The sequence below is a fragment of the Macaca thibetana genome, chromosome 2 (assembly GCF_024542745.1).
Source record: "Macaca thibetana thibetana isolate TM-01 chromosome 2, ASM2454274v1, whole genome shotgun sequence".
Taxonomy (NCBI): Eukaryota; Metazoa; Chordata; class Mammalia; order Primates; family Cercopithecidae; genus Macaca; species Macaca thibetana.
The window spans coordinates 54,500,493-54,514,730 of NC_065579.1; the positions used below are offsets into that span (position 1 = coordinate 54,500,493).

General features: G+C 34.7%; 1 protein-coding gene across 1 annotated transcript; it reads left to right on the forward strand.

Moving 5' to 3' along the window:
* Positions 1–2,629: 2,629 nt before the first annotated feature.
* SUCNR1 (succinate receptor 1) lies at positions 2,630–13,623 on the forward strand. Its single transcript, XM_050779838.1, has 3 exons — positions 2,630–2,722; positions 8,821–8,876; positions 9,536–13,623. The coding sequence occupies exons 2-3, from the start codon at positions 8,862–8,864 to the stop codon at positions 10,496–10,498; spliced, it is 978 nt and encodes a 325-aa protein (XP_050635795.1). The 5' UTR covers positions 2,630–2,722; positions 8,821–8,861; the 3' UTR covers positions 10,499–13,623.
* The last annotated feature ends 615 nt before the right edge of the window (positions 13,624–14,238 follow it).

Consider the following 14,238-nt stretch of genomic DNA (forward strand, 5'->3'; position numbering starts at 1 on the left):
TGCACTTTTTGTAAAGACAGGGTTTTGCTATTTTGCCCAGGCTGGTCTGCAATTCTTGGGCTCAAGGGATCTGCCTGCCTTGGTCTCCCAAATTACTGAAATTACAGGTGTGAGTCACCATGCCCAGCCAGTACTGCAAACTTTCACTGCCTTTCAAACTTCCACTGATTCTCAAGCAGTGCGGAATCTCAACATGTTATATGTGGGGGGGGGGGGGAAGAAAGACAAAACAAAAACTTTGCCCCCTCAAACTTTGATGTGCTATACTGAATAGAAATAGTTTCTGAGGAGGTTTCTACTCTCATAGGCAGAACTGGCTACATATCTAGTAGAGACCAGGGCAAAAGAAAAATATGGGGTCCCGTGTTAAGAAATTATGAAACATTTTAATCAAGAATGTGACAGTAGAGCATTAATTCAAGCGTGTGATCTTTTTGAGTGTGAGGCACTGTGAGACTACACAGTAGCATGCCATGAAACCCGCCCAGCTCACAGGGTCATAATCCTGAATCCAGCCTTGTTCTTGTGCAGCTATCCTTTTGCAGACCTGCATAAAGCTTTGTAGCAGAAATACTGGTGACCTTTTAGTAAGTCTTTCCCAGAAACACTCCAGTTTCTCAACTGAGAGCATTCTGAGGAAACAGGAAGTAGGACTTGGGAGGGCACAGGGTCATAATCCTGAATCCAGCCTTGTTCCTGTGCAGCTATCCTTTTGCAGACCTGCATAAAGCTTTGTAGCAGAAATACTGGTGACCTTTTAGTAAGTCTTTCCCAGAAACACTCTAGTTTCTCAACTGAGAGCATTCTGAGGAAACAGGAAGTAGGACTTGGGAGGGATGCAAGGCTACCAGGCTACACAGTCTAAAGGACTTGTACTATGAAAAAGGAGAAGTGTAGACCAATTTTTGTCTTAGCAGCCAGAGTGAGATGGTAGTCAGGAAGTGGGGAGAAGAAAGAGGAAGCTCTTGGGAACTCCCACCACCCCACAAAGGGGGAATTACCCTTTTCTTCCATCAGAATGGCGGCAGAAACCTGTGAAATACATCCATTTGTCTTTATTTCTTGGAAGGGGTTCTTGTTAATTTATGTCTAAAATTAACAAGCCTGGCATTGGTTATTCAAATGCTTTTTGCCCGTTTAAAAATATAGACAAAAATAATGTTTTAACTTTTCTTCCTTCTAAAAGTAGAAGAGATGCGTCACTGAAAAATACCTGTTATTAATTCTTAGACTTTGTTGTGCACAAAAGTATTGTCATTCAATTCTGTAGGCAGTCAAGAATCAGAGTCAGTGCTTTTAGAATCCAAGTATATAGGCTTAAGCTCTGGTCCCTGCCCTTATTGATTCTGCAATCTTGAGAAAGTTAATTCACCTCTCTGAGCCTTAGCTTTTTAATCTGCAAAATGAGAAAAATCTTAAATCATAACAACCTCAGAGGCTTACTATATGCATTTGATGCATAAAGGTACTTAGTGTAATATCTGCCTGGCACATCACAAGAACTCAACAAATTATTAGATGTTTTTATTTTGTGTAAATACACATGTTTGTATACATAAATATTCATACATGTATAAATATATTTTACACATGTATATACTTTAAAGTGTGTAATATTTACACATATGTATGTATATATGTATGTGTATATATACATATATATATTTTGAAGATTCTGAGTTTTAGGCTGTCAGATATTGGTGAGGGGAAATGCTTAGCTAGGAGGATGCCTGTAACAGAGCTTCTTTTTGGGCTTCTGCCTGTCATTGCTAACTCAATATTCAACTTACACAGCATTTAAATTGAATTACTGCTGCCTGCACAATTATGGGCTTTCTTAGTATAATTCCTACGCTTCACATCAAGAAGACTGAGTGTTTCCTTGAATCTAAACCTAATATAATGCTCAGAAAAAGCCAGGTATGCTTCCTGGCTGAGGTGGTGGTAGTGTACTTCCAGGTGTTTTACAGAGCATCAATTGGGATATATAAATTGCCATCTATTAAGCTTATCTTACTTAGCATCTCTCCCCCTAATCCCTAGCCATCTGATATATCCGCCATGTGTTTCTTGATTTTAATCACAGAAAATAAAATGGAAAATAACTTGAAGCTCTAGTATCTTTTTGCTAGTATACCAACATAGCATGTATCCAGGTTTCCCTTTAAAATTTCAGTTTTATAGTTCCTTCAAAGTTATTGAAAACAGGTATCATTATTACATTCTCAATATAAAATTCACCAAGAAAATTAATTTTAAAAAAGAAGAAAAGCAGAGGCAACTGTATTCCCAATATAAACAGTATTTACCACATCTTATTGTTTAAATATGAAAATAAAATGAAAATAAGGAATGCTTCTCTGTTCCTTTAGTAGTGGATAAAATAATTTCAACAGTGTTTTTTAAAAAATCTATGCCATAAATGTGTTTCCTATGAAATGAGTTACTTGTTTTTTTGTCATTCAATTGAGAAATTGAATGTGAAAATGAAATAAATGTGAATGTGAAAATAAAAGTCTCACAAAAATTCCCCTGCATGAACATCTCTGACTGGGAGGTTTGACTGAATAAATTATTCCTGGGCTTTTGAATTATTAATCTTGGCTGCAAGATATGCAAATAAGACTGTAGTAACCATGTCCAGCGGCACAGCACTGGGTCAGAAGGTATATCCTGCTGCTGGCAGAGTTCCTGTCAAGGGATCAGGTCTTTCAAGAGAATGGTAAGCTACATGGCAAATTGTGCCTCTCAGTGTATAAAGTAAGGCCAGATTTCCTTCTAAAGGTGGCCTGTGAGTAATTAAGGTTTTCAGTATTAAGTGTTTAAATTAATTCTTTATAAATAGATGTAAAACAGCAAAAGAATTGAAACAAAAAGTCATTTTTATCTCTACATTTATTTTTCAACAAATTAACTGTCTTGTTTTAGTTGTCAAGTACTAATTTTATTTTATTTAAAGGGATTTATTATATTTGCTAACATCTCAGCAACTTATATTTCTACAAAATAGTAATTGGATTTAATTAAATAAATATAACTACTTACGGGGAAAAATTAAAGTTCCTAAATGATTTGAAACATATACACACACACACACACACACACACACACACATATATATTTTTTTCTTTTTCTTTTTCTTTTTTTTTTGAGACACAGTTTCACTCTTGTGAGTGCAATGGTGTGATCTCGGCTCACTGCAACCTCTGCCCCTGGGGTTCAAGCAATTCTCCTGCCTCAGCCTCCCAAGTAGGTTACAGGTGCCCACCACCACGCCTGGCTAATTTATTTTGTATTTTTTAATAGAGACGGAGTTTCACCATGTTGGTCAGGCTGGTCTCGAACTCCTGACCTCAGGAGATCCACCCACCTCAGCCTCTCCAAGTGTTGGGATTCCAGGTGTGAGCCACTGCTCTGGGACATCATATTTTTATGTTTAGAAAATAATGTATTTGGGGGAATTTTCAGGCATCCTAAAAATTAAATTTAACATTTATGTGCATAAAAATGATATTATCTAATAACATAATTTACTTAGGAAAAATGAAAAATTGCAGAAACCATTTCTGCAAAAAAATTGCAGAAAAACTGCAAAAAAATTGCAGAAAGTATAGAAAGTATGAAAAAAGTATGGAAACCTTCCATAACTTTTCAAATGTGTGTGGTATTCTTAAAGAAATTAATACACAATTTGTGCCATACTATTACTTTTTAATGTCTTAATTTCTGGTGTAATGTATGAAATACATAAAAATAAAGTTACAAATGTTAAATTATTATATCTTGTCAGTGTGAATACATAGTTTTGCTCAAATTGTTTAGTAATCAAAAAAGTAATTTGTTAAAAGAAATTCTCATGTTACCATGTAAATTTGCCTTAAGGTAGCACTTAAAAGTAAACATTTTGCAAGTATTATTTGTTTAATTGTGAAGACTATAAAAACAAACAATTAAAAAGCTAAGAAAGTATCAAATATATATATATTTTAAAGTAAATTTCAGAAATGCAGATTTTCAAAAGACTAAATATTTTTAAAGTAAAAAACATTTTCAAATTAAAAATTAGTATTATTGATCTGCTTATGTAAGTAAATTAGATATTGTTTCTAGTTCAATAATTCTAAGTTTTAGATATATTTTTAGACTTGAAACTAATGATTTCACTTTAATTTCTGCTCTTAAAAAAAAAACCTGTTCAAAATAATTCATCCAAATCAGTTACAATCTATCACTATTTCCATTTCCTAAAAATTAAGAATATAACTACTAGATAGCAGAAGAGAGAATATTAATTTTTCATGAGGGAATTTTCTCTGTAATTGGGAGTCTTGCTTAAAGGAGCAACTTACTTCATATGTTTATAGAATTGTGATACCACACTAAAAATATACCCAACTACAAATATATCCAATTTGAAATATAGTACCTTCAAAATTGTGTATCCTGGTGAAGTTAAGTTGGTCTGCAAATATTGGACAGCTCATATTTATAAAATCATAACCTATTAGAATTATGAACTTAGAAAAAAGAATGAAACAAATGTATCATAAAAGATTATAAAACATCATAAAAATATAATCTCATTTTTATAAATATAAATTCAGGTAAATATTAAAGTGTAGAACGGTACCCAAATATTAGGAGTGGTCTGTTTACAGACAATTTTTATTTCTTATTTTTGCCTATTTGATTTTATGAGTGTTACACAATTAACAATAATTTTATACACACATTTTAAAAAGCTGTTTCAAAAAAATGAAGAAACAACTCTATGAGAAGCAAGACAAATATGATAATTTAGCCATTCATTTTTCTTATTTCAGATCTACTCCTTCCCTATTTCTCCATCAATCCCCAATCTTCCGGACTACTGTAAAGCAGAAAGGCTCCTTAACTTTTATGTGACCCGTCATTTGCCTAAATGATAGTTGCAGGAAATTGGGCTCTAGTTGCACAAGTCTTTATGGCTATATTTTCCTTCCATTGTAGTCAAACCTTTCTGCTGTGCACAATACATAAGCTATTAACATTTCCAGTGGTGACTAGGCAGAAAGATAAACCTTATGACCAGAAAAAAAGGAAATGCAAAAGTGAAACAAATTTCCTGTGTCAAGGAAACTTTCTTGAAACAAATTCAAGAAAATTTGAATTTGTGCACCAGCTTTTTGAGTGCCCCCAAAATAATAAAATTTCAGAAATAAGGCCTGAGATGGTCCAACATTTAAAACTTGGGCAAAGAAGGATTAAGCCACGAAAGAGCCTGAAAATGGAGAAAGGAGGAAAACAAGGAGATTGTTGTGTCATAGAAGATAGGAAGAGTGTTTCCAGAAAGTGTGGATTTAAAAGCTACTGAGAATAAATAACAATAGTAAAAACTGACCATTGAGCTAAAAAAATGAAGTTTGTTAATAATATTTTAAAGTCTATTGACATTTTTGCTATATTTCTAGAAGTTTAAAGTTTTTAATATTATCAAATAGATGCCAATTTTGAGAGAAAAAAATGATAGGAAATTTAGATAAAAGGAGAAAGGACATAATAAAAACTACCTACAGTCTCATCATTTGAAATAAAACTATTAACACTTTGATGCATGTCTTTCTAGACTTCTTATGCTTATTGATTTCAGGTGTCATTTCTTAATTAAAGGCTTCAATTTTAAAATTTATCGTGGAAGATATACATTTAATTTTGCTTTATTCAAATGTGTTTCTAAACTATAGCTACTATTACTACAATTACCAATATTTAATACTTATATTATATATCATGTTGACTTTCATAGTGAAATAAGCAATGAGCTTAATCTGATGGTCTTGTTACTTATCTGGCCTTGGAGAAAATATTTATAAAAATGCTTATAAATAGTCAGGTGATTATATTCATCTCTTCACTCAACAAAGATTTATAGACCACCTACTATCTGCTTGTCACTGTGCCAGATATGGACAATAAAAATGAGTAAGACAAAGTTATAAAAAATTCTAAGAAGTTTAGTATACAATGAAAGCATAAATGGGAGGATCTAGTTTAGACTGAGGGTCAGACAGCCTACCTTAGGAAACCTACACTTGAACAGAGGTATGAAAGAAGTATAGATATAAGACAAATATACGATGGGCCAGGAATCACAGGACAAAAACAGCAGTGAAAAGAGAGTCAGACAGAGGGACTGCACATGAAGAAGGTTAGGAGGAGAGTAATGCCAAGCAAAATTGAAGTGGGTACAGGGGCTAGATCATGCAGACCTTGATGTCCCCATTAAGGATTTTAGACTATATTCCTTGGATAGTGGCAAGTTTATTAAGGGTTTTGATCAAGAAAAGCTATATGACCAGATTTTGAGTTGTAGTTTTTCAACACTATTTAGTTATAATGGTAAACATGAATTGATGAGGGCCAGAGAGGATGTGAGGAGACAATAGGATAATGTGACATAGTGCAAAATAGAGATGAGAATAGCTTGGACGAGAATGATAATGAAAGCTATGGAGCAGTAATGGCAGATTTGAGAAACATCCAGACATTACAGTAAACAAACGAGTAGTTTATTCATTATTGGCATTGAGTTTTAGATGACCTGGAGGATATTGCTTAGATTTTTGTGGTGAGCACCTGGGTACATGGCAGAACCATTTACTGAAATAGGTGGATATGCTGCAGGCTTGGTAAGGAACTTGGAGAATTTAGTATAGGATTTCTAGAGGCAGAGAAACCTGAGAAAAATCAATCAATGGCAATAAACAACTACAGTTTGTTAGGCAGATACAAGCCGGGCTGGAAATCTGGGAGTTGTTGATGTATAGCTGGTCATCAAACCTCAACAGTGAATAACATCATTTAGGTCAATCTATAGAAAGATGGAGCCCAGAAATTAGCCTTGAGGAACTCAACATTTAATGCTTGAGCGAAGAAGACTTGAGCCCCAAAAGTGCCTGCAAAGAACAAGCAGGAAGAAACAAGGGAAACTAGGATATTGTCATGTCTCAGAAGTCAAAGGAAGAGTGTTTCCGGAAGACAGACTATGAAAAACAACTGATAAATAAAATAAGACTAGTGAAAAATGATTATTGGAAGGAGTAATGTGGAGGCTACTTGGAGGACTGGTAGGTCTGAAGCCAAATTGGAGTAAATTGAAAGGGAATGGGGTGTCGAGATGTCAAAACACTTAGTGAGATGACTCTTTTCAGAAATCAAACTATGAAGAGGAGAGGAACATGTGAAATTAGGGAGAGTTGTTTATGTTGCTCCTTATTTTAAGACTGAAAAGATGAGAGTGTTTAAATTCTGATGCAAAAGAGGAGATGAAGACTGAAGATGAGGTGAAGAATGCCGAAGAGTCAAAAAGAGGAAATAATGGTACCATAGGAATACTGAGAATTTGGGAATGAGTTGGATCTAGAGTAAGCTCAACAAATGGTTTTTATCTCAATGAACTAGGAGGTAAAACCATTTGCTAATAATGAGTAAGGTAGAGTAAATGAGAAAAGTTTTAAGCGATTAAAAAATATGGAATGGAGAAATATAGGAATATGCTGGCAATATGAGAGAGCAGTAGAATTAGGTGACCTCAAAGACAGAGCGAAACCAATCTGCTTTATTCTTCAGCAGCATTCATGTGTCTGCTGCTTGAGAAAGTTCCCATGCAGCTTTGTCTGGAATTGGACTTAGTGGCAGGTTGCCATAGAAGGATTAGAGAGACTCAGAAAAATGTATAATGTTTTAAAGTAAGTGATTAAAAATAACTTTTCAAAATGTTAAACTCATCATATCTACAACTCTGTGACTTATTTTCATAAATACAACACTCTCAAAACAACAATGATCTTTAACTTAAGTAAACCACTTGAATTTGACAAAACTACAGTTTTCCAGATGCCTTATCATAGCAAATTATACTGAATTTTGCATACTTATAAAAAGCAATTTAGGTGCATTTATTCTTATTATGTTCTATTTACCAAAATTCTATATTGAAAGAATTGTTTGCAACTAATACTCAGAAGCCTACTTGACAAGGAGGTTTTTAGAACATTTTGTTTTCAACCTTGGGTTTCCTCACTAGAAATAAGTAATATTTAATGTTTAACAATGGCAATCCAGTACATTTTTCAGATCATTAAAGTTATTGAAATACCCTATCCAATCACAATCTGGCCTCGTGACAAGAGGAAAAAATGGTAGGTTAGCAAGACACTTGAGGTTTGAGTGAGTCAGGTTGCTTATTTCCATGGTACATATTCAGAAGGCATTACAATAAAGGTCTTTTACTAAGTATACGACCTAGGCAAGTGCCATGGTATTAATATTGGTGTCTTCTCAAACTGTATGTTGGAACCTAATAGTATTAAGAGATGGGGCCTTTTGGAAAGTGATGAAGCCATGAAGACTTTGCCTTCATGAATTCGACTGGTACCCTGTGAAAGAAGTTTAAGGGAGCTGCCTTGCCCCTTCTGACATTGTTGTGAGGACACAACGGCCACTATTTTTGAAGCAGAGGCTGACTTTTCATCAGACACCAAATCTGCTGACACCTTGATCTTGGACTTTGCAGCCTACAGAACTGCGAGAAATAAATTTCTATTTTATATAAATTACCCAGTCTGAGGCATATCATCTTTCAATAAATAATGACCAATGTTAATATTACTAAGATTTTCAGTTTCATATTTTGAATTTTTAAAAATTAAGTTCTAAAACTGAAGTTGTATCATAGTTTATGAATTAATACAATATGCAGAATTATTTAGCAATATGGAAACAAGTAAAAGCTTAAAATAGTAAGACTGATGTTCTAAAAATTCTTATTTCCCTTTCTAGGTTATGGTTTAACTCAGAAGAATTTGTTGAGCAACTACAATATGCTGGGGACTGTGGTATGTTTACAGACACAAAAGTGAATTCAAAATCTTCTCTTCAATTATTTTATCACACTTTCCCTTTGTTTCTTTGCTATTTGTCAAGCCCTCTATGTGTGTTTCCACCTTAATGCCTTCACATGTGCTCTTTCTTATGCCTGGAACACTTCCTGCAAATATAGATATGTCTCTTTCACTTTCTTCATTGAGGTTTTTGTTTAAATGTCATCCTGTATAAAAGCCTCACCCTTATCACCACATATAAAAAATAACTCACTGCCACCCTCCATCCCAAAACTTTCTAACATTTTTACCTTCCCATATGTTTTTATGCATAGCACTTATTATCGGTATCATTCATTGTTTACTTCCTGATTCTTCCCAAGAGAGTATAAATTGTTAGAGATTAGGAACTTTGATTTATTCACCACTGTTATCTCCCATGCCTGAAATTATATTCAGCACATAGTTGAAAGGTATTCAAAAATATTTGTTAAAATAATACATTAATGACATATATATGTATATATGTATATATATGTATGCTTTCCTTACCAATGTAACCCGCTTTCTATAGTTCACCATTCAAGTGTTTTTCATTATTATTATGTTCTGCACAGTTTTGTCATTAGTCACAGTCTAGTGTTTAATCCTTATATTTTCTTTCTTTTTTTAAGGCATGGAATGCAACTTGCGAAAACTGGCTGGCCGCAGAGGCTGCCCTGGAAAAGTATTACCTTTCCATTTTTTATGGGATTGAGTTCGTTGTGGGAATCCTTGGAAATACTATTGTTGTTTATGGCTACATCTTCTCTCTGAAGAATTGGAACAGCAGTAATGTCTATCTCTTTAACCTCTCTATCTCTGACTTCGCTTTTCTGTGTACCCTCCCCATGCTGATAAGGAGTTACGCCAATGGAAACTGGATATATGGAGACGTGCTCTGCATAAGCAACCGATATGTGCTCCATGCCAACCTCTACACCAGCATTCTCTTTCTCACTTTTATCAGCATAGATCGATACTTGGTAATTAAGTATCCTTTCCGAGAACACCTTCTGCAAAAGAAAGAGTTTGCTATTTTAATCTCCTTGGCCATCTGGGTTTTAGTAACGTTAGAGTTACTGCCCATACTTCCCCTTATAAATCCTGTTATAACTGACAATGGCACCACCTGTAATGATTTTGCAAGTTCTGGAGACCCCAACTACAACCTCATTTACAGCATGTGTCTAACACTGTTGGGGTTCCTTATTCCTCTTTTTGTAATGTGTTTCTTTTATTATAAGATTGCTGTCTTCCTAAAGCAGAGGAGTAGACAGGTTGCTCCTGCTCTACCCCTTGAAAAGCCTCTCAACTTGGTCATCATGGCAGTGGTAATCTTCTCCGTGCTTTTTACACCCTATCATGTCATGCGGAATGTGAGGATCGCTTCACGCCTGGGGAGCTGGAAGCAGTATCAGTGCACTCAGGTCATCATCCACTCCTTTTACATTGTGACACGACCGTTGGCTTTTCTGAACAGTGTCATCAACCCTGTCTTCTATTTTCTTTTGGGAGATCACTTCAGGGACATGCTGATGAATCAACTGAGACACAACTTTAAATCCCTTACCTCCCTTACCTCCAGAGAAAAGTGAGGTGTTTGTGAAACAGATTGTTTTACGAATGCATCTGTAAGCCAGTTACAGTTTGCTTTAACTCGTAAATATCAATCAGAGAGTGTCACAGATTTAACCTTCATCTAAAGACAAGTTGTATCCAGAGTATGCGAAAAGAATGGGATGACAAGAATGTACTGGTTTCTTCTCCTAAGAACTGAAAGGAGTTGGATTGCCTCATGTTTGGGCATGTAACTCCAAAATACTAGGTGTTTTAAGGCTTTCTCACTCAGTGCAAAAATGGAAGATATATAAAGCAACAAGTTGTCTGCATTTGATCATTGGTCAGATTGTACAAAAAAAAAATTGTTTTGGCAACATTCTCTATGTTATTCTTATTCATATGATCCTAGAACTTTATGTGAGAACTGAATAGCAGAAGATGTATTATTAAATATTTTTCAGAAGTTGTGCTGTTAAGCAAATTTAAAGTTAACAGTAATAATGATTAAGAAAGCAATATAAGAAAGCAATATAATGAGTTCAAGGATATCTATCTGATATATTTTTTATATTCATCATGAATTGGGGTAGTTTTTTAATATATCTATCCTTTTTTGTTGTATGGTTTATAGTAGAAAGAATCTTACTTTAAATTAAAAAGAACCTAAAGAGATAATTCAACAAAAGTAGAGAATATGTTTGAGCTTGTCAGGAAATTTAGATATTAAAATACTAGAGAGATACACCAAGGATATTTGAATAATAAAAAAAAAAGATTTGTAGAACACAAAGTGCCTATCAGGAAACCCAAAGCAAAACAGAGCAAAAGTGAGTACATCATTTTAAATAATGATTTTGCCATCTGGCATTTTATTATCATAATTTGACCACCAGTGCATGAAAATATATTAAAGTTCATTAGCCTTCTGCTCTTGATTTAATAGTGAACTTTAAAATATATTAATATCATAAACCAGCAAATGAGGACAAATAAACTGATAATAGTAGATTCATTGGGATAGTTTTCCCTTTTGGAGGGAAAGTCACAATTTTTTTCCATGATCCCCCTTTTTTTGTAAACACTGGAATAATTTACAAGGATAAGTTTATTGCAGCGAGAGTGAATCACATCTGGAGTGAGCCTTGTTTTTGTGCAACATTACTGTAAGACCATTGGAGTAAATGTTTCAAACAAAATGTACTTTATGAAATTATAGAGCATAAAAATATTTATGTGCTTATTAATCTGTACTATCCCAAGAGGGTTAATGAGGCACCATATCGTGCACAAAACAAATGCAGGGAAAAAAAAATGGGTGCTGCATTAGCTTTTTAAAGTCAAAGAAGTATCACATAATAATTCCCTGATATGCAACATAAAGTGTCTGTGGCCACATATCTAAATTCCTTTCCTTGATGTCATTAGCTATAAGGAGTGAGTAATGTGAAGGATAAAATAAGCATTATGAATACAGAGACATAAAATTCCACTGTCCTTCCTTTTCTGAAATACTCTGGGAGGTATTCTGATATTTTTTAATCCGTCAGTTTTCCCAGTTAATATCTCTAGACCTCAAACAACTGAAATATTATAAAAATGCATTAGTCACAAAAGATTTATTTTCTTACGTTGCACTAGGCTTCAAGATATTTTCTGCCATGCCTTGCCTTTAGTATCAATATTATAAAAATTTCACTGTAATTTTATAACTGCCTAATAACAAACTGAAAACAGAACTTCTGAGTTTCCTCATCAGAAAGGGCCATAGAAAAGGCCTTAGGAAAGAAAGATTCACTTACTTCTGCGAACTTGGCAATCTGTAATTTAACTTTAATTTGTATTTTATGCATGAATTTTACTTGTAAAGATGAAATTAAATTTGCTTCCCCTACACCCCAACTCCAAGAAGTCACAGGAATGGACTCTTTCTAATAGTGCAGTGAAATATTTTTTCAAACCATAAACACACACACACACACATATATATACCTTGTAAACAAGAGGTTAAGACATTTTATAGCACATTTAAAAATTATTTTCTTCCTCAAATCTATCATGTGATAACTTAATCCTAAACAGACTTTAGGGCCCTAAACTAAAATTATAAGAGCTATTTCATTTGCTTTTTTTACTGGGTAATTGTAAGAATCACAAACAATAAATCATGGAAATCCTTTCTGGGTTTGTGGTTTTTAAGGAAATAATATTGAACTTTTGTACTTTGTCTTTTAATTGGCTCCCTGGTATCTTCAGAATGATGTCTAAACTATTTGGTCCAGATTCTTCCATCTGGACCCATCTACTCTTCTTACGTTTCGCCTATCACTGTTGTCACAAACCATACCCTATAGCTAAAGATTGCTACTTTAGTTTATTATATTCAGAACTTTCTTCATCTTGTACCCCTATTGCTCATCTTGGTTTCATCATACCTGCATATATAGTAATTCTAAACATCTTTCAAGGTTCATCTCATCTGTCATTCCTTGTTGAAGCTTGCCGTTATATCCTCTCTTCCCCAAATCTAAAAGTAAAACTTTCTACCACTGGGGCTTCAGATACTTTTAATACTACTTATTTGAATTTCATTATTTTTATTACAGTTATTTAGATTTAAGTCAACTCCAAGGTCTGTGAGTTGGAAATTATACCTAATTATTATTGTCTTCATAGCAGAGTACTTTTAAAATTATGGTTTATTATAAGTGAATGTCTTACAGAACAAACTCAGAGTCAATGCTTCCTTGAATGTGCGTAATCAAGCTATTTTTTGTCATCATTACTTTAATAAGTAACATTATTTTCTATGAAGAATAGAGTGCATATACATAAACCCATGTGCCAGTTGCCATTGCACTGCCTCTCACATTTTCCTCTAGACTTTTGAGCATAGTTTTAATGACTGTTTGAAATCTCTGTCTCCTTGTTCCAAATCTGGGTCATCTTGGAGTTGGTCTTCATTGGTGTCTTTTCTCTTAAGTATGGGTCATAATTTTCCTGTTTCTCTATATGTCTAGTAAATTAGAATTTTATTCTAGATGATGAATAATGTGTGGCAGAGATTCTGGATTCTGTTACATTCCATCAAAGAGTATTGATATTTTTGTATATACATTTAGAAACGTACATGTATACAATAATAAAAATAATTTTTTTCTCAGAACTGCCTACAATCATGAAGGGTTTCTTCTTTATGTGCTTATAACAATGTAGACAAGGGGACTTCCAGGCAAGATGGTCAAATAGGAACAGCTCTGGTCTGCAGTTCCTAGTGAGACCAATGCAGAAGGCGGGTGATTTCTGCATTTCCAACTGAGGTACCCGGTTCATATCAGTGGGACTGGTTAGACAGGGGGTGCAGCCCACAGAGGGTGAACAGAAGCAGGGTGGGGTGTCAACTCACCCTGGAAGTGCAAGGGGTCGGGAACTCTCTCCCCTAGCCAAGGAAAGCCATGAGGGAACTTGAAGTGAGGGATGGTGCTATCTGGCCCAGATACTACACATTTCCCAAGGTCTTTGAAACCAACAGAACAGGAGATTCCCTTGGGTGCCTACACCACAAGGGCCCTGGGTTTCATGCACAAAACTGGGTGGTCGTTAGGGCAGACACTGTGCTAGCTGCAGGAATTTTTTTTCTTCATACCCCAGGGATGCATGGGACACCAGTGAGACAGAACTGTTCATGCTGGAAAGGGGGCTGATGACAGGGAGCCATGTGGTCTTGCCCAGCAGATCCCACCTGCATGGAGCCCAGCAAGTCAAGATCCACTGGCTT